The 18,238-nt window shown below is 38.9% G+C and overlaps 1 protein-coding gene across 2 annotated transcripts; it reads right to left on the reverse strand.

The window, feature by feature from the left end:
- Nucleotides 1-111: 111 nt before the first annotated feature.
- On the reverse strand, nucleotides 112-16,331 carry LOC110945880 (sodium-coupled neutral amino acid transporter 3-like). Of its 2 annotated transcripts, none has more exons than XM_022187475.2 (16): nucleotides 16,177-16,331; nucleotides 12,383-12,487; nucleotides 12,146-12,230; nucleotides 11,903-12,018; nucleotides 10,745-10,818; nucleotides 9,855-9,947; nucleotides 9,640-9,721; nucleotides 9,450-9,532; nucleotides 9,196-9,254; nucleotides 8,971-9,108; nucleotides 8,670-8,749; nucleotides 8,448-8,548; nucleotides 6,602-6,726; nucleotides 1,738-1,882; nucleotides 1,516-1,619; nucleotides 112-1,428 (listed from the first exon to the last, which is right to left on the reverse strand). In XM_022187475.2, the coding sequence occupies exons 2-16, from the start codon at nucleotides 12,421-12,423 to the stop codon at nucleotides 1,324-1,326; spliced, it is 1,431 nt and encodes a 476-aa protein (XP_022043167.1). In that variant the 5' UTR covers nucleotides 12,424-12,487; nucleotides 16,177-16,331; the 3' UTR covers nucleotides 112-1,323. The 2 variants fall into 2 exon arrangements, with proteins under 2 accessions (XP_022043167.1, XP_022043161.1); XM_022187469.2 differs by lacking the exon at nucleotides 16,177-16,331 and adding an exon at nucleotides 14,242-14,848.
- Between the last annotated feature and the right edge of the window lie 1,907 nt (nucleotides 16,332-18,238).

An 18,238-nucleotide genomic window follows, 5' to 3' on the forward strand; every position in this document is an offset into this window, starting at 1 on the left:
TGTGTTACTTCCATTTTCAGGAGGAGGCAACTCACTGTGGTACATCTCCTGCTGTGAGTACATTCATTTTATCAACTCCTTATTTGAATTAAAAAGCAACACAAAACACACTTACAAATGAAAGACATTTTATTGACAACATTCAAATTAATTTAAAAATGTACATGATGAATAACAAAGTTTTATTTAGTCAAATTTTAAAGACAAAAAAGAGACTCCATTCTTTTTAACTTAATATTACTCAACATACTGAATAGTTTCTGGGACGGCTGAAACAAACACAGCATTTCTAACACTGCTGATGTTTTAATGCACAATTTTGAATTGGCTTTTTGCCGAACGTGGTAAAAAAATAGTGTGTTACACTCTCTCTTAATGCAATACAATAAATATAGTCTTTGGTTTGCAGCTCGGGATGTTCAGGCTCACATCAAAACTTTGCATTGTACAAATCACCTCTCTGTGTCTGTTTACATGATTGTCAGTAATTGTGTGGTTAACCTTCATGAACAGCAGCAAAATCCCACAAATTGCATCATATTTGTTGGATTTGTGGGCAGCTCAGATTCAGCTCTGAGGAGGTGGACCTCTATATCACTGATGTTACGTGTCAAAAAAAAAAAACAAGATTACTTCACATTAAGCACATTAGTTAAATTCCAGGTAAGAGTCACAGAAAATTGCATTTTGATTGAATGAAATTATTTATGTATGACTGCTGCTCACTGAATCTGTCAAGTTTTAGGGAAATTTGAGGAACACTGCAGTGGCAAGTTTGACCGTTTTCAAACTGCGACTGATGAAGAAACAAACTGAAATGTCTAGTTTTGTTTGATCAAGAACAAACACCTGGGAAAAGGAAAGGATTGCCTCACAACTCTGCCAAATAAAGGTCCTGTATAATCTGAGATGTAGGGAAGTAGAGTAGAAGGATGTCGGCAGTGACAGAGCTATTCCAAGGAACTGTACACATCCATACTCTAAAATGGGATTTCCATTTTAGTCACGATGTTCCCATTCATCCTTTTGCTGCACATGACCCCAAGACAGGTTTGATTCATTACGAACACATTACTTTGTATTTTCATACATCTGTGTCCTCTCCTCCTTTATAGGACAATGTTTTTCTGCCCCATCATATGGTGAAATATTTCCTTTTTTTTTCTTTTAAGCGGGTGAAGGTCCTTCACACATCCTCCGCATTGTGGAGCCAAACTTTCCTGTTCGGCTTTAGGATGAGAACTTTGCAGATTGGGGTAATTTAATGAGAGGGAGAGTTTAGGTTCACATTCTGCTTGTAGTACCTCCGTTCACTCATGGCGGCTAGTGCCCACCTCCACTCCGAGACTCTCCGGTCACCCAGTCAATGATAATAAATGACAAACTCATGATCATGAAGATGAATCCCAATGCAGCGAAGCACGCGGCCTGCAAGAAAACAACATCTATATCAAGAACGCATGATGTTTAAACGACCCAGAAAAACATTGGATCGGCAAAGGAGCTGATCTGTACCTGAATCTTAGGTCTTGACTTCATAGGCTCTTGTTCTTCAGGAACAATTCGGATGTAGAAGATTCCGGGTAGGATGAAAATTAGGCTTGGGGCGGATGTGGCTCCTGCAGATGATGAGAAAGATGTTAGTTTATTTAAGGTTGGACGCAGCTTGTCATTACACAGTTTATAGGAGATACAGTTCACATCATAGCCCAACATATTCTCTCTGTGTAAACTTACCAATTAGGCCGAAGATGTCACGGATAGAGGGCACGAATATTACTAGCAGGTTGACCAGGAAGATGAGGCAAAACGCAATGGAGATGTGTCGGGCCCAGTGGAAAGGTTTGTCAGGGAACAAAATCTGAAGCAAGGCCCTGCGAATCTGCACACATACAGGAAGGAAAGAGGAAGAATGTCATATCTTTTTGTTACAAATAAGATACCAAGCGTCAACACTGATACTCACTAAGGTGAGACTGAAGTGTTATAGAAGCTGTTTTTTAAAGCCACGTGTTAAATTAAGTCCGACATGCATCAACTAGTTGACATTTTAGCAGGGAATTTCTGTGACTTGCTAAAGGCAAAATACCTGCTTTGAAATGTTGTGGTGTAAAACCTTGTAGTTCAGCATACTTGAGGGTTTCAGCCAACAGTCAGGAGCAGAACCCTCTTATAAAACCACAGTCATTTTTGCCAGGGGTGGAAAGTAATTAAGTACATTTACTCAGGGTAATCAGTTACAATTTTGAGTTGCAGTACTTGTACTTTACTTAAGTATTGCCATTTTCTGCTATTTTGTACTTCTATTTCACTACAGTTAAGAGGCAAATAATATGCCTTTTATTCCACTACATTTGCTGGATTAATTGTTAATTCTAATAAATTTGGTATACATTTGTTATAATTTAATCATAATTACATAATAACTAAATACATTTAGTATAATTTATATTGAACCAACACTATACACGAATAAAAATGACACTGTCTAATAACAAATCTTATGAAAAATGATAACATGTTTTAAATTGAAATTATACTAATGATTAAAATTAAACTTTATTGATCCCCAATTTAGAAGACACCCAGCACATAAATTATGGAAGAAGTTAAATTACCTTCATCAAATTCAGCAACAGAGTGATGAACAACACAATAATACATTACTATTTATAATCCAATAATATACATCATTCTGAAATTAACCTTTCTGCATATTGACAGCTTGCAGCATACTAGTATTTTCATTCTGATATCTTTGTACTTCTGTAAATAAAAATGTAATTTATGATGTTTACATGTGAAAGAGTATTTCTACACTGTTGCACTGGCACAAGATCTGAGTACTTCATCTACCTGTAATTTTTGCATGGATTAAAAACCCAAGGAAAAACTGTCAATTAAAGAAGTCTACACATGTTGTTAGACTGATTGTATAACTTTTGAACAGAGCTAGGCTTGTTGTTGTTCTCTGTGGTTGCTGTCTCTTGGCTTTAGCTTCCCATGTAGACAAACATGTAGGGACATGAGAGTGATTTAGATCTTTGAATTTAACTCTCAACTGAATAAGCGTAATTCCCAAAATGTCAAACTGTTTCTTTAATTTGGTCTGTGAATGATCTGCTGTATATTCCTGTAATGTGTATGTTTTCCATCTTTTCCTGTTATTTTGAAAAGCTATCTTTAAAATAGCTCCTCACAGTCAACACACTACTGAAACAGCAACAGCTGGGATGAGGGGTTTCACTCTCTGACACACACAGTCATCATTCAGCAGAGCTTATTATGTGGTTCAGAGTCTACAAAGCAGTGTTTTGGCTATGTGATGTGAATACTGTAAGTTTGAGATCTGTCTGGGGAACAGCGCTAGGAAGCAGTAACAAAAAATTGACAGATTTTAGAAACATTATGAATGTCTAGGAACATTTAGTAGTAGTCAAGCTTAACCATTCTGAGAGAAAATGTGTTCCAAAATGAATAATTAGGTCTTAAGTCCATCCAAATGAATAGCCTCATGGCTATTATAAGCAAATGTTCTTGCAAATGTGGCGTTCCTTTTGGCTCATGACTAGGCCCACTCTCACACACTCGCTTTGTGGTGATTTTACAGACAATACAATGGCCTGTGAAGTGAATTTTGAATGTTTATATGACTCAATAAATGTCTACATTTTATCTTTTAACTTCTTTTACTTGGGTTGGACCTTTTTTTGTGGAGAACTTTGTCACTGCTGTTGTTAGCAGTTTTCACTACAGTGTTGTAAGGTTCTTTAACACGCGTTATCAATATTTATATCCATCCATCCATCTATACATCGCTTTATCCTCATTAGGGTCACGGAGGAGCTGGAGCCTATCCCAGCTGACTTTGGGCCAGGGCAGGTAACAACCTGGACAGGTTGCCAATCTGTCCTTGGGCTACATATACAGACAGACAATCAAACTTGCATTCACATCTATGGGCAATTTAGAATAATCAATTAACCTCAGCATATTTTTTGACTGTGGGAGGAAGCCGGAGTACCCAGAGAAATCCCACGCTGCACAGGGAGAACATGCAAACTCCATGCAGAAAGATCCCAGGAAGGCCGGGACATGAACCAAGAACCTTCTATCTGTAAAAGTGCTAACCACTATTCCACTGTGCAGCTCAACATTATATCAATTATATATTTAGATATCCTTAATTGTCAGTTTTTATTAATGTTTTAAACCAGGCATGGACAAACTACAGCCCTGGGCCACATACGGCCCGTTGCGCTTTTCAATCCGGCCCATGAAATAATTTTGTCAATATTAGAATTGACGAAATTATAGTAAAGACCACAATCATTTGGCCTGCCCCTGCAGTACCCGACGTTTCTGTTGACCCCACTAGATTCCACGCTCCAGACACAAGTGACCTTTGTTGGTTTATTTTCTGTTCTTCTACTTTGCAGCTGCATTGAGCCCTGCCTTAACAATGAGTGGATCAAAGAAAAGAAAAGTCGACAGTGAGTGTCGAGTGTTTCAGAAGGAGTGGACTACTGAAATTTTTTTTCGCTGAAGTCCGTATGTTTTATTTGCAGTGAAACCGTTGCGGTTTTTAAAGAATACAATATAAGCCGGCACTTTTCCACGAAGCATCCTAACTATGCTAGCAACCAGTCAGTGCAAGAACGTACAGCTACGGTCAGAGGGTGGCAGCCAGTTTACACAATCAGCAAAATACGTTTTTTCTGCAAACTGCGATTCAAGAGTCAAGCACGAAGGCAAGTTATTTGCTTGCATTCAAAATAGCAAAGGCTAGCAAGTCTTTCTCCGAAGGGGAGTTTTTGAAAGAATGCAATGTAGAGACAGCAGGTCTCCTGTGTCCAGAGAGCAAAAACAAATTAGAAGAAAATAGTTTATCAGCAGGACAGTTACTTGCCGTGTTGAACTAATGGACGAAGACTTAACCAGCTCACTGAATGAAAAAGCGGAGTCCTTCAAGCTATATTCATTAGCACTGGACGAAAGTAATGACATAAAAGAGACTGCTCAGCTTTTAATTTTTATTAGAGGGATAAATGAACATTTTGAGACAACGGAGGAATTTTTGACCATGGAGTCCATGAAGGGGAAAACACGTGGAGAGGACTGTAGGACAGAGTGTCTGGGTCATCCAGAGGATGAAGCTGCCCTGTGTAAACTCGGCAATGTCACCACGGATGGATCCCCAAAGTCGACAGGAAAAAAAAGTCACGCTGGTGCAAAGAATCTAGGATAAGGTGAAGGAGGAAAACCCTGAGCTGGATGTGATTTTCCTACACTGCTTAATCCATCAGGAAGCGCTCTGTAAGTCTGTTTTGCATTTTGATCATGTCATGAAGAAAGTCGTAAAACTCGTTAACTTTATACCAGGGACAGGGCTTCAGCATCGTCAGTTCATTAAGTTTCTTGGAGAAACTGATGCTGATCACCAGGACTTTCTTTACCACTCTCATGTCTGCTGGTTAAGTTTGGGGAAAGTTTGTCAGTGAGTGTGGGAGCTCTAAGGCGAGATTAGCTCATTTTTGGAGTTAATCGGGAAAACCGATGGTTTTCCTGAGCTGCTCGACAGAGATTGTCTGTGATTTTGCTTTTGCTGTGGACATACTGACGCACATGGATGAGCTGAACGTGAAGCTGCAAGGGAAAGATCAATTTGTGCATGAAATGTACACACGTGACAGCCTTCAAGCCAAACTGACTTTACAGAGGCCAGTCCACATGTGATGAAATATAAGGAATCTCAATAAGACCTGCATGGAGAATTCTGCCGCCGGCTCTCTGATTTTGAAAAAATTGACAAGACACTTCAGCTGGTATCATGTCTTTTGTCACAAGACCCAGAACCAGCACCTCAGGAGTTGCAGTTGGAACTGATCGATCTTCAAAGTGACTCGGTCTTAAAGGAGAAGTTCAGCTCCCTTAAACTGAATGACTTTTACGCTTCACTAAGTGAAGCCAAGTTTCCAAACATTCAGAAGATGGCACAGAGGATGCTGGTGTTGTTCATCAACAAAGCACACCACAGATCCCAGTTAACTGATGAACACCTCAGATCCATCCTGTGAATTGCCACAAAATTGACACCAGACTCTGATGCACTGGCAGAAAAGGGTGACCAATAACGCTGTTCCCACTGAAACTGAATGTGAGTGTTCTTTACTTTGTCAGTATTGTCTTTAACATGTAATTCATATTAGTTTGCACAATCTCCAACCATCTGATGCTGGTCTGGCCCGTCTGTCGAATTTCAAAAGTCAGTGTGGCCCCTGAGCCAAAAAGTTTGACCACCCCTGTTTTAAACACTAACATTTTAATATTATCTTAGGATTGGAGCTACATTTAAGTTTTAGAATTTCCTGATTAATCAGTTGGTCCATACAACATCAGCAAGTAGCAAAAAAAAAATCAAAATCCATCACAAATTTAAAGAGCTCAAGATTTAACTGACCTGTTTTCCTGACTGTCCAAAAATATTTTTTAACAATTAGCCTATCATTTTCTGTTTACAAACAATCTAATGTAATTTATAATACAATTGCTAGAGGAGTTATTAGTCTTGTTTTAGATATACAGTAACTTGTTTCCTTACTGGGAAGAGAACCACAGGGACAGTCAGAGTTACAGCCACCAGCACAGCCAGACGGACGCAGAGAACCAGGACATCCAGCGGGTCCACGCGACTATAGGTGTGCAGCAGCTCGGGCTCCACAGCACCTAAACACAGAAGCAGATGGCCGATTACCTACAGTGGGTACGGAAAGTATTCAGACCCCTTGAAATGTTTCACTCTCTGTGTCATTGCAGCCATTTGCCAAAATGAAAAAAGTTCATTTTATTTCTTATTAATGTACACTCAGCACCCCATCTTGACAGAAAAAAACAGAAATGTAGAATTTTTTGCAAATTTATTAAAAAAAGAAAAACTGAAATATCACATGGTCATAAGTATTCAGACCCTGTGCTCAGTATTGAGTAGAAGCACCCTTTAAAGCTAGTACAGCCATGAGTCTTCTTGGGAATGATGCAACAAGTTTTTCACACCTGGATTTGGGGATCCTCTGCCATTCTTCTTTGCAGATCCTCTCCAGTTCTGTCAGGTTAGATGGTGAACGGTCAAGAACGGTCACAGAGTTGTTCTGAAGCCACTCCTTTGTTATTTTAGCTGTGTGCTTAGGGTCATTGTCCTATTGAAAGGTGAACCTTCGGCCCAGTCTGAGGTCCCGAGCACTCTGGAAGAGGTTTTCCTCCAGGATATCTCTGTACTTGGCCGCATTCATCCTTCCTTCAATTGCAACCAGTCGTCCTGTCCCTGCAGCTGAAAAACACCCCCACAACATGATGCTCCCACCACCATGTTTCACTGTAGGGATTGTATTGGGCAGATGATGAGCAGTGCCTGGTTTTCTCCACACATACCACTTAGAATTAACACCAAAATGTTCAATCTTGGTGTCATCAGACCAGAGAATCTTATTTCTCATAGTCTGGGAGTCCTTCATGTGTTTTTTGGCAAACTCTATGGGGGCTTTCATGTGTCTTGCACTGAGGAGAGGCTTCCGTCGGGCCACTCTGCCATAAAGCCCCGACTGGTGGAGGGCTGCAGTGATAGTTGACTTTGTGGAACTTTCTCCTGTCTCCCGACTGCATCTCTGGAGCTCAGCCACAGTGATCTTTGGGTTCTTCTTTACCTCTCTCACCAAGGCTCTTCTCCCACCATTGCTCAGTTTGGCTGGACAGCCAGGTCAAGGAAGAGTTGCGGTCGTCCCAAACTTCTTCCATTTGAGGATTATGGAGGCCACTGTGCTCTTAGGAACCTTGAGTGCTGCAGAAATTCTTTTGTAACCTTGGCCAGATCTGTGCCTTGCCACAATTCTGTCTCTGAGCTCCTTGGGCAGTTACTTCCACCTCATGATTCTCATTTGCTCTGACATGCACTGTGAGCTGTAAGGTCTTATATAGACAGATGTGTGCCTTCCCTAATTAAGTCCAATCAGTTTAATTAAACACAGCTGGACTCCAATAAAGAAGCAGAACCATCTCGAGGAGGATCAGAAGAAATGGACAGCATGTGAGTTAAATATGAATGTCGCTGCAAAGGGTCTGAATACTTCTGACCATGTGATATTTCAGTTTTTCTTTTTTAATAAATTTGCAAAAAAATTCTACATTTCTGTTTTTTTCTGTCAAGATGGGGTGCTGAGTGTACATTAATGAGAAATAAAATGAACTTTTTTGATTTTGGCAAATGGCTGCAATGAGACAGAGAGTGAAACATTTCAAGGGGTCTGAATACTTTCTGTACCCACTGTATATGGCATAGTGTACTTTCTCATTCAAAATACTGCAAAATGCATGTGGGGTCTGGGTACAAGCAAGTCATTCATTTGAAAAGTCACAACAGAACAAAGTGACCTTTGACTCTCCCTAACCCTTACCGAAAAAGGTGAGGTAACCGAACAGAGCAGTCAGTAGGTACATGACAAACATGGCCATTATGGAGATGTTGGCAACGTTCTGCATGCGTTTCTTGGTGGCACTACGGTAAAGTTGAGCAGAAAAATCACCTTAGTTTAAACAATATTTTGTACAATCCTGTGTGTGTCAGTAAAACAACCGCATTCATATTTTGTGAAAGAGATTATAGCATTTTGGCTTACTCTCGCAGCTCCGTGTAGATTGGTAGCACCTCTGGATGGCAAACAAAGGCGAAGGCCAGGATGGGAATGGTGTATGCTGTCTGAAAGCCCAAACACAGCAAAGGTCAGTGACTAACACATGATTTGCGGTTTTATTCCTGCCACTGCTGTTGACTTAACACGCCTTGGTGCTGTTGACTTAACACACTCCAGTGCAGAATATGTGGCGGTGAATCTGCTGGGCTCACCATGAAATAAAAACACACACACAACGATTCAATAAAGTAGACACAGAGGATGTGAAAATGTTTTATTTTCTCACCTGACCGTTGATGGTAAACATCTTGGCCTCACAGGAGTAATCTGTGCTGTTATGTTCGTGGAAGTGGTCAGCAATATGAGTTATGTTATCATGTTCATCATCCAGTGGACAATTGATGTTGAACTTCTTGTAAATAACCTGAGGAGGCACAGGAATAGTTTAATCAATGGTAATTATTCAATGGAAGAACAGTTAGTTGTATTGTGTTTATCTTTGTTGACTCACCGAAATGAGGAAAAATACCATGCAGGAGAGGGAGAAGCCACTTGTATAGCCAAGGTAACCTGGATTTCAATAATAACAACATGTTGTACAATTATTTCTTATTGTAGACAGTTGACAAGGTGTTGAAGTGAGGATATTGTAACTGTTGTACAAGATATGAAATTGTATACAACAGCAAATCACAATGGAGATGTGATGGGAGAATATGAGGAATAATGAGAAAGGAAAATGTGACAATGGAATGCAAAACATACCAAGTTGTTTCATGAGTGCTAGAGGAAGGATGATGAGAGCACTAACTATGATGATCAAGTAGTTTCCATTCAAGAACCACTCTCTACGAAACAGCCAGACAAACAGATGAATAATCAGTATACCATCAAACTAAAAAAAACTGAAACTACTATGTGTGAATTTACACCTAAGAATCACTTTGACACTCACCCCGTGTTATCATGTTTACCGAGGAAAGTTTGAATAACCAGTGGGAGCTCAGACTTTACGATGAAGAGATAGCTGGACATCGCTAAAAACAAATGAAAACAAGCTTAACTTGTGCTACTCAGCTATGCTTGTTTAATCTTATGTGACTGAATGCACAAACCTTTAAAGACAGATATCAGACGTTAAATCAAAGGGATGAAATAGCATCACATTACCTCCAATGTTGTGGACCGTAATGATGCAGGCAGCCAGCATTTTCCCTGGATGGCCAAAAGCCCGATTCCCAAGTTGTTCATACGCCCGGATGCCTGAAAACACACAAATATTATAATTGTATGCGATAAGTTGAGGTATGTAAATGACTCTGTGGCTGTAATAAATTGAAACAAAACTATAATAAGCAACTGAGGTGCCAAAAACACTGTAAAAAATAGCCTGAAAATAAACGTCTCATTAAATACAATCATTTTCCATAATTAGAATTAACTTTGTAGTCTTATTTCTGCATGAGATTATGTGTAATTCTTTGGCTTTTTGATTTTGAGTAAAGGATATTTACATGTGGAAAAACAAAACACCTATATTATATATTTATTTGCATCCCTGACAAAATGACAAAAGCTATAAATGGATAAATTAACAATTTCTGCAGATATATATTACATATACATGTGATTCATATGAAAACACATTCATTCAACATTTTTATTGTCAAAACTTTTATGCAAAGTATCTCTCAGCTAGCAAACAAAATGTATGTAAAGAACCAATGCTTTTTCTTGATACTTATGACAAATTGTATGTAGTTTTAGAAATATATTTACAGTATTAAATTTCAATTCAACAGTTTCATCTATGAAATAAAAAGAAACTGTTTGTGAAATTAAAATGGAAATTTTATCCCCATTAACAGTTACAGGTTTTCAAAGTTATTCCATTTTAGACATATAAATTTACAGTGTTTTTTGTAATTGTATCGATATAGTGCTGTATTTTAAAAATGTGGAAATAATCTGTAAAATAACACAATATTTTCTGGAAAAACAGATTTGTTTTTGCTTTATTTTTTTTACAGTGTATCCAAAGTTGTAGATCTCTCTCTTACCCACAACTCCAGCACTTCTCAGCAGCAGATGAATTGAATATGCAGACAGAATCGCGATGAAGACTAACAGGATTCTGAAACACACAAGAACATGCTCTGTTTGGAAATGCAGCTCACTCATTACAACATGCCAGAAACATTTTTTAGAAACTCCTTTAGACAATCATTCTGCTCTTAAGATATTCTCATGATTACTCTTGAAACATTAGATTTTTTTTCCCCCACCCACACAAGAGAGTTTAGCTGTGAGAAACTGACTCCAGCCACCCTCCACCCGCCACATAGTGCAGGGCTGATCCAAGCAGGCGTGTCTTGGATCTGATCACTGGGGTCTAAATTTAACCACTCAAATCTGATTTAGAGAAGCTGCATGTGTATGAGCTCTAATGTACATTCTGACAGATCAGGGCACGCACAGTAGTGGTTGCACTAAGCGCTAGGTGTAACACTGTATGTGTTACAGACAGGTAAACACACAGAAACACTGACATCAAAATACATGTCCAAACACAAGCACACACAGAGTCAGATGATACACATTCACGTGGGCCAACTCCTGACCTTATAAGGACCCTCTGTTGACCATACCGAACCTGTATCCACAAACTCTAATCTAATACTTATTCTGGTGAACTGTCACCCACAGCTCTGATCTAAAATGATGATAATGATTACTTATGATATCCAAACAAAAGGCATAAAGAGTTTTACAATTATTGAGTTGAAACACAAACACCCAGAGCAACAGTTAACACACATTTCATCATAAAAGGCACACAAACATAGACAATAACTAAAACAAACTCAACATAAAAACGAAAAAGCAGTAGTTGTTAAGAAAAGCTATAAAAAGTGAGGACCAGCACTTCTCTTGTCAGTCTCCTATTCATGAATTCAAACTCTCACATGACACACAGCCTTGCTCTATTTCTGTAGCCTCTAGCAGTGTGCACATTCGGCTTTACCCAAATACTAAATATAAATCACAAGAGGCTGAAATCTGTACTCTATTGTTCCCTTTGCACAAGAGGGGACGACTTAAATGCTATGCAGCGAGCTGTACATTGACCTACATACGTGGAGACGCACATAAACACACCGGCAGAAGACAGACAGTTCAGCCAAAGTTGGGATTGTGTGTTTGGCTGGAACACTCACAGAAAAAGAATGATTCCGGTGTTGGACATCGCATAAGCCAATCCCAGAATTCCACTGCCCATTATGGCGTTACTGAGGTTAAAGATGGACATACCAAATGAAGTCTTTCCCTCGAACTGCAAAAAAAAAAGGACAACATAGGGTGACTCAGTTCAAAACCATAAATCACATGAACAACACCAGGATTATTTACTGCATTTTCATTTTACCGCAGCAAACATACGGCAGAGAAAAAGCACTCACGTCTGTGAAGTGGAGTTCTTTTTTAATGCCAGTTTTATGGGGGAGAAACTCTTCATGTTCTGCCAAAGCATCGAGTCCATCAAACCTGCAATGGAGGAATAATCAATAAGTGCAATAAAGATATGGAAATAGCTTTTATATTTGGTGGAGGAAATGTCGAATGATGTATTAAAAACATTTTAATCTCTTGAGCTATACTTTCAACAGCTGATATGATGTGCTTATTATTATTATTACCCATCATCCCTGCTGTGTCCGTTTATCTTCTGAAGCTCCATTTTGGTTGGTGAGGTTGATCTACTTTTGCCGAATGGAAAGAATCTTCTTTAAACTTTTAAACGACTGAAAGCGGAGAAAACAGGTGTTAAATTTATGATACACTTAAGAATAATCTCCTATAAAATCAGGAATTATCATGCTGGCTGGGAATGTTTTTACAGAGCATTTAACATTCCAACATGGCAAATGCACCAATCTTGCCAACTTTCCTTTATTTGTGAAATAACTATCAGCAGGCTGACTTCACCACGTCTTTAACTCTTTTACACTGCCTTCGTATGCGTTACATTTTCTCTGATCTGTCTTAACTTGCTAAAGTTGAGCCAAGACCTCAGAGTGGGTCTTTCAGGAAGCTGGAAACTGATATATTTACGAAGTAAGGCGTTGGCTATGTTCACCAATGAAATAATATTGAGTGATGTAACAGTGGCAGAATGGGAAACGAGTTGAACTACTCCGTTAACGGTAAACGAGTACTTGAGAAGGAGCCACAGCATTCAAAAATCACTGAATATGGCTAACATAACACAAACATAAAATGCCTCTCAAAGGGCAGACCTATTTTTAAAGCTCTGAGACACACCACTGTAATTTTTCCCTTTTGCCAAGAACAACAAGAATGCTGTTTGTTCTTGTGGCAATGCAAAAATCCTTCCACTCTCCTTTATTTTGGACTCCTGCTTGCTTTCTAAAAGTATTCCAAATGACTGTTTTGGTTCATAAAACTAAATTCCAGAAAACGGGACACTTTCACTCGAGGTGTCAATCCATTTAAAGCTCATGTGACATGAAAGGCTTTATATAACAAATGTTGTCAGAGGACTTATGTTACTCTAATCTGCTGCAGGCCACACAAAGCTGGCATGGACACACTCTGGGAATGAGCGTAGGTCTGCGCTGCTGCCACGGGGTCATGGGATACTTCTCTTGTCTGTGGGTCAAACTGCCCTCAGGATTTTCACATCTAACCCCTAAGGACACTGTTGTGCTACGTTTTGCCATTCCTTAAGAGTTTCACACAAAACTGGAAATTCTCTGTGTTCCTACGCCCGGCGCTGAACAGGCCTGTGGACGCACAATAATCCATACAGCTTGGTGCTTGAAAGCAGTGGGCAACTGAGATAAACAAAGGGTTCCTGTGTAAATGGTGCTATTTAGTCTAAATACAGAGTAGCCTTTTCCGTGCACACTGGCCTCAGGTCAAGTTTGGTTTGAGTGACTTTCTTTAGCTACATACCCGACGACTTTCCCATGGCCTCTAGCCAAAACACACAGCCAACAAAGCATAGTTTAAATTCAGGAATGGTTTGTAATTCAACATTCACGGGTACACAGTTTTGACAGATTACTACCTTGACTCATATCGACAAAACGTAGATTTTACTACGGTCTCAAGCCTTCCATTTTAAACAGTTGTAAGGTGGAAAAAATATATAAACCAAGCTACCTGAGAACTTATGCTTTATGTTAGATATTTCACTGGCCATAAAAGTAGCTTTTACACAGTGGAAAGAGTGAAAATGGTCATAAAAAGAAGGGAAAAAAGAAAAGAAAAACTACGTTCCATTCATTTACACAAACCAAACCACCCCTGTTCTCTTTACCAACTGTTCAGTCTTCAATGAACAAAAAAAAAAAAATTGAAGTCAAACACAGCAGATAATAGTTTTTTACTGCCCAGCAGAGCGTACCACATGGCTCTCGTCTGACGCAAGACCAGCACACTATTGACAGTAAGCCCTTCCCTTCTCTTCCTCAACATCAGAAACAAGGACTCATCTAAAGGACACACACATGCATTTTTATCAGCAACTTACCCCGCTGATCGAGCAGAAAGCTACTTCTCTGAACACAGACAGAACAAATCCTTGTACAAGTTCATTCAAGTTTCACTCAACCAGTGTTTATATATAGGTCTGTTCTTGGGAGGCTCTCCAAAGCTCCTTGGTAGTGAAGAGAGGAGAGAGTGAGGGAGATTAGAGGGCTGGGAGAGAGCGAGAGCGAGCAGGAAATGGGAACACCCAGACTTAACCCTTTGTTAAACCAGTCACAGGTAGTGTCAGTGCTGCAAAAAGCTCAGTGGGAATGCTCTCACCAGGTGTCTGCACTGAAACGATGGCAGCACTGGAGCCCATGCAAAGACAATGAATTGCCTGTAGATTTCAGAGATAGTCTGAATTTCCAGACTGCAGCTAATCCCACAGGCCCATCAATCATAAAAAGGCTTGTGGCGTTCATACAAAAGAGTAACCCTGTCATTATGGACGAAGCAAGCAGAAAGGAGGGGTCGAGTGGATGTCATCTGGGGTGGGCTTTGTTACAGCACTGGGCGGATTCTCACTGACAGTTTGCATCCTGTTGGAAGTCATAGTGATGGTAATTAGCTTAGGAGATAAGCGCTTTTTTTTAAGATTACTCACATGTGATTGTGCTTAAGAGTGGAAACATTGTGTATGCTAGATTCAAAACCAGATAGATAGATACTTTATTAATCTGGGGGGAAATGCAAATATTCAGCAGCTTATATACAAAAAAAAATGGCAGGTTAGTAACAAGACTATAAACAAAAAAATCTAATGTTAATACCTATAGAAATACTAAACGTGAACCCAAAAGTCAATATACACTATTTACACATTTCAAGGCACAGTGATTTAAAGTGATTCCAGCAGCCAGACCTAAATTGACATGTAACAGTGGAAATGAACAGGCATGACACGTAATATGTCATATTTTAAATGTTCCCAGTAGGATCTCAGGAAAACTTAAGATTTGACAGTCCAAAGATGGCATCTCCATTTTTACATCATATATATATATATATAAATATATATGACACCCACCATATATATGAGTAACATTATAAAACAGGACATTATACGTCCTGAGAGCAGCACACGTGGTCAGTCCGTCTGTAGTTCATTAGAACAAAATGCCATCTACTCCTCCGAGGTGTTTCAGTTGGCTGATAAAGTTCATTTTAACAGAGATATAAGGTTGGCTTGCACACCCAAGAAACACCCACATTTGGTTTATCTCACTGTGACACAAATCCTGTACTGCAAAATGCAGCTTTCCGTTCTCTAAAGATCGCATCTAGTTCTTGTGGCCACATTTTTTTAAATACCCGTTAAAGAATGTTTCCGTCATCTTTGTCGTCATAGTTAAAGAAAAACAAAACATCGTTGCCATATTTCAATATTTTTGTTAAGGCTTGGTTATTGAGAACAATTTGCGAGTAACATTTAAGAATAAAGACCTGTACGGATAAGATGTACATAAATACTTTAAAGATAATGACTACCTCAGTGACCTTAAATAAGCCAAGGGACGTGGTGAGTTGGAAACACCAGTGCAACTACCATCTAACATTACAAACTTGTATAAAATATAGTTCATCGGGAGATGCTATGTCTTGATAAAACCACGCATCAAACATTTGTTATTTTTGTTCCAACAGCTATGCCAGCATTTGTAGCCAAGATGAGCTCCCATTTCAGTGAGTCATTTAAAATCCAACCTCTGTGCTGTGTACTGCCAGCACATCACCCTACAAATAGCCTCAGTTGAAAGATTCAAACCCAGCCAAAACAAACATGGTTATTCCGTGTATGTTATTTCTATGGCCAGTATATCAGCAATGGTAATGACAACAACTACTTTCATTCTCTTCCCTGGTATGTGTAAAGGAAATGTACTGCAGCCCATATGGTGAAACACATGCGGTGCCAGAATGCAGCTCTTCTACTCACCTCTGTAGTAACAGTCAGTCAGATGGACTTCTTCAGTCTGGACAGAAGAAGCAGCAGGATAGAAGTTAAAACTTGTTGGTGGGTTCGTGTCCAAAGTCTGCTTTTCACAGAGTCATGAAGGTCTCTGCAGCTGCGAGAGGAGAGAAAAAAAAGAATGGGGGAAGGAGGGCGGTAGTGATTGCGCGCGTAAAGAAATTTCCTGCCGTGTCACAAGCCAAGTCACTCCCTGTTCTTTCAGACTGACCAGGCCACACGTGGTCCTCTGCTAGATTATGAAATACTGTAGTACAGTTGGACATAGTAACATAATGACTTCTTTTTGGCCTTCTGTTCTGATGGAAGATGCATTGATAGAGTCAAGTGGGGAATAACTTGTCTTTACAGTCATGGAGTTACACTTGGGACTTATAGAGCAAGTTAGGATTTCAAAGGGCTGCTTAAAAACGCAGTATCCCAATTATTTTGCATATGGAGACAGATGTGCTGTTGATCTAGAGGGTTTTGGATAGTTTAGCACATTTCATTGAATTTTGTCAGAAATTGGCAACCAAAAGAAAAAAATAAGGAACAAAAAATACCGTAAAAGGCATTTTATTTTCCAGTTTTAAACATCTAACGCTCATTAGGTATTAAAGATGTTCCAGTAATATTTCTGTTCCTGCTGTAAAACAAACTTGTATTACGATCTGTGCAGCCTCAAGGCCATAGGCGGTTGTATCTTGCGGAAACTCCCCTTTAAAGATGGCTTTCGAAAGAAAGTGTCAAATTTCACATATTTGAAAGATAGAGAGAATTAAATGTGCGACTCATGACGCACAAGAAATTCTCATAAAGAACAGAACTGTGTGTATTTATCAAGCAAAAATTGAACACAAATCTATTTAGATTTTTCCTAAATAAACTAGTTGGAATGCACAACCAAAGATTTCAATAAAATATGCTGTGAGACATGCAGGATAAGCTTCTAATCAAGTTGAAATTTAAGTCCTTACACTGTAGCCTAATATTTATCTTTCATATTTTCTGACACAATAGCTTTTATCCATTTAAAGGCTTAATTATTAGATGAAAGATAACTATAGGAATCTATTTGGAATCCAGCCTTTATTAAGCTGGTTATTTGGGCTATAACAGTAACATTTTTCCAAGAATTTTCAACCTGAAACAATCTTTATCGGTTGGTTTCTGCCAGATCAAAGTCCTTAAGGCAGGGGTGTCAAACTCATTTTAGTTCAGGGGCCATATCCAGCCCAATTTGGTCTGAAGTAGGCCAGACCAGTGAAATCACAGCATAATAGAGAAACAAAATGATCAAAAATGAGACAAACAACATGAAATGAAAAAAAAGCGAAAAAAACTGTACAAAAAACCCACAAGTCACACAAACAAGACAAAAATGGCAAAAAAAGAAATAAAACTACAGAAACATGAGAAAAATAACTAAAAAATTAAAAAACAAAAAAAAACAACACAAAGAATTACAAAACTAAGGCACAAAACAACAAAATCGAGAAATAAAATAACAAAAAATGAGACAAATTACACAAAACAAAGAAAAGAGACAAAAAATTTCATTAAAAACTTACAAAGCAACAAAAGTCAACAAAAACAGGACAAAAATTTCCAAAAATGACGACAAAACTACACAAGCGAGACAAAAAAATTACCGAATGTCAAAAACGACATACAAAACAACAAATAAAGCAAAACACAAAATGACAAAAACAACAAAAAACACAAATGAGACAAAAAGGAAACACAAAAACATGAGACACACGACAAAAGTCAGACTAAAAAAACAATAACATGACAAAATATTACAAAAATGAGACAAAAGAACAACAAGCAATCTAGTATTTTACTTTATGATCAAAACAACTTGTCTACAAATTATTTTAAATTTATAGTTTTAATAATTTACAATCTGCAGTTAATGTCTCCTCTGTAATTTTTACACTTTACAAAGTCATCCCGCGGGCCGGACTGGACCCTGTGGCGGGCGGCTTTTGGCCCGCGGGCTGCCTGTTTGGCACCCCTGCCTTAAGGTCTTGAGACAGCACAG

The sequence above is a fragment of the Acanthochromis polyacanthus genome, chromosome 6 (assembly GCF_021347895.1).
Source record: "Acanthochromis polyacanthus isolate Apoly-LR-REF ecotype Palm Island chromosome 6, KAUST_Apoly_ChrSc, whole genome shotgun sequence".
NCBI classification, from domain to species: Eukaryota; Metazoa; Chordata; class Actinopteri; family Pomacentridae; genus Acanthochromis; species Acanthochromis polyacanthus.

What these genes read in the sequence shown, in the direction of transcription:
- LOC110945880 (XM_022187475.2), bottom strand. Translation starts at nt 12,423, where the DNA reads ATGGAGCTTCAGAAGATAAACGGACACAGCAGGGATGATGG. An exon ending in GAGAAGTGCTGGAGTTGTGG is followed by an intron (nt 9,948 to 10,744) that starts GTAAGAGAGAGA and finishes GTGTGTTTTCAG; the next exon opens with GCATCCGGGCGTATGAACAA. An exon ending in TACGGTCCACAACATTGGAG is followed by an intron (nt 9,722 to 9,854) that starts GTAATGTGATGC and finishes ATTTGTTTTTAG; the next exon opens with CGATGTCCAGCTATCTCTTC.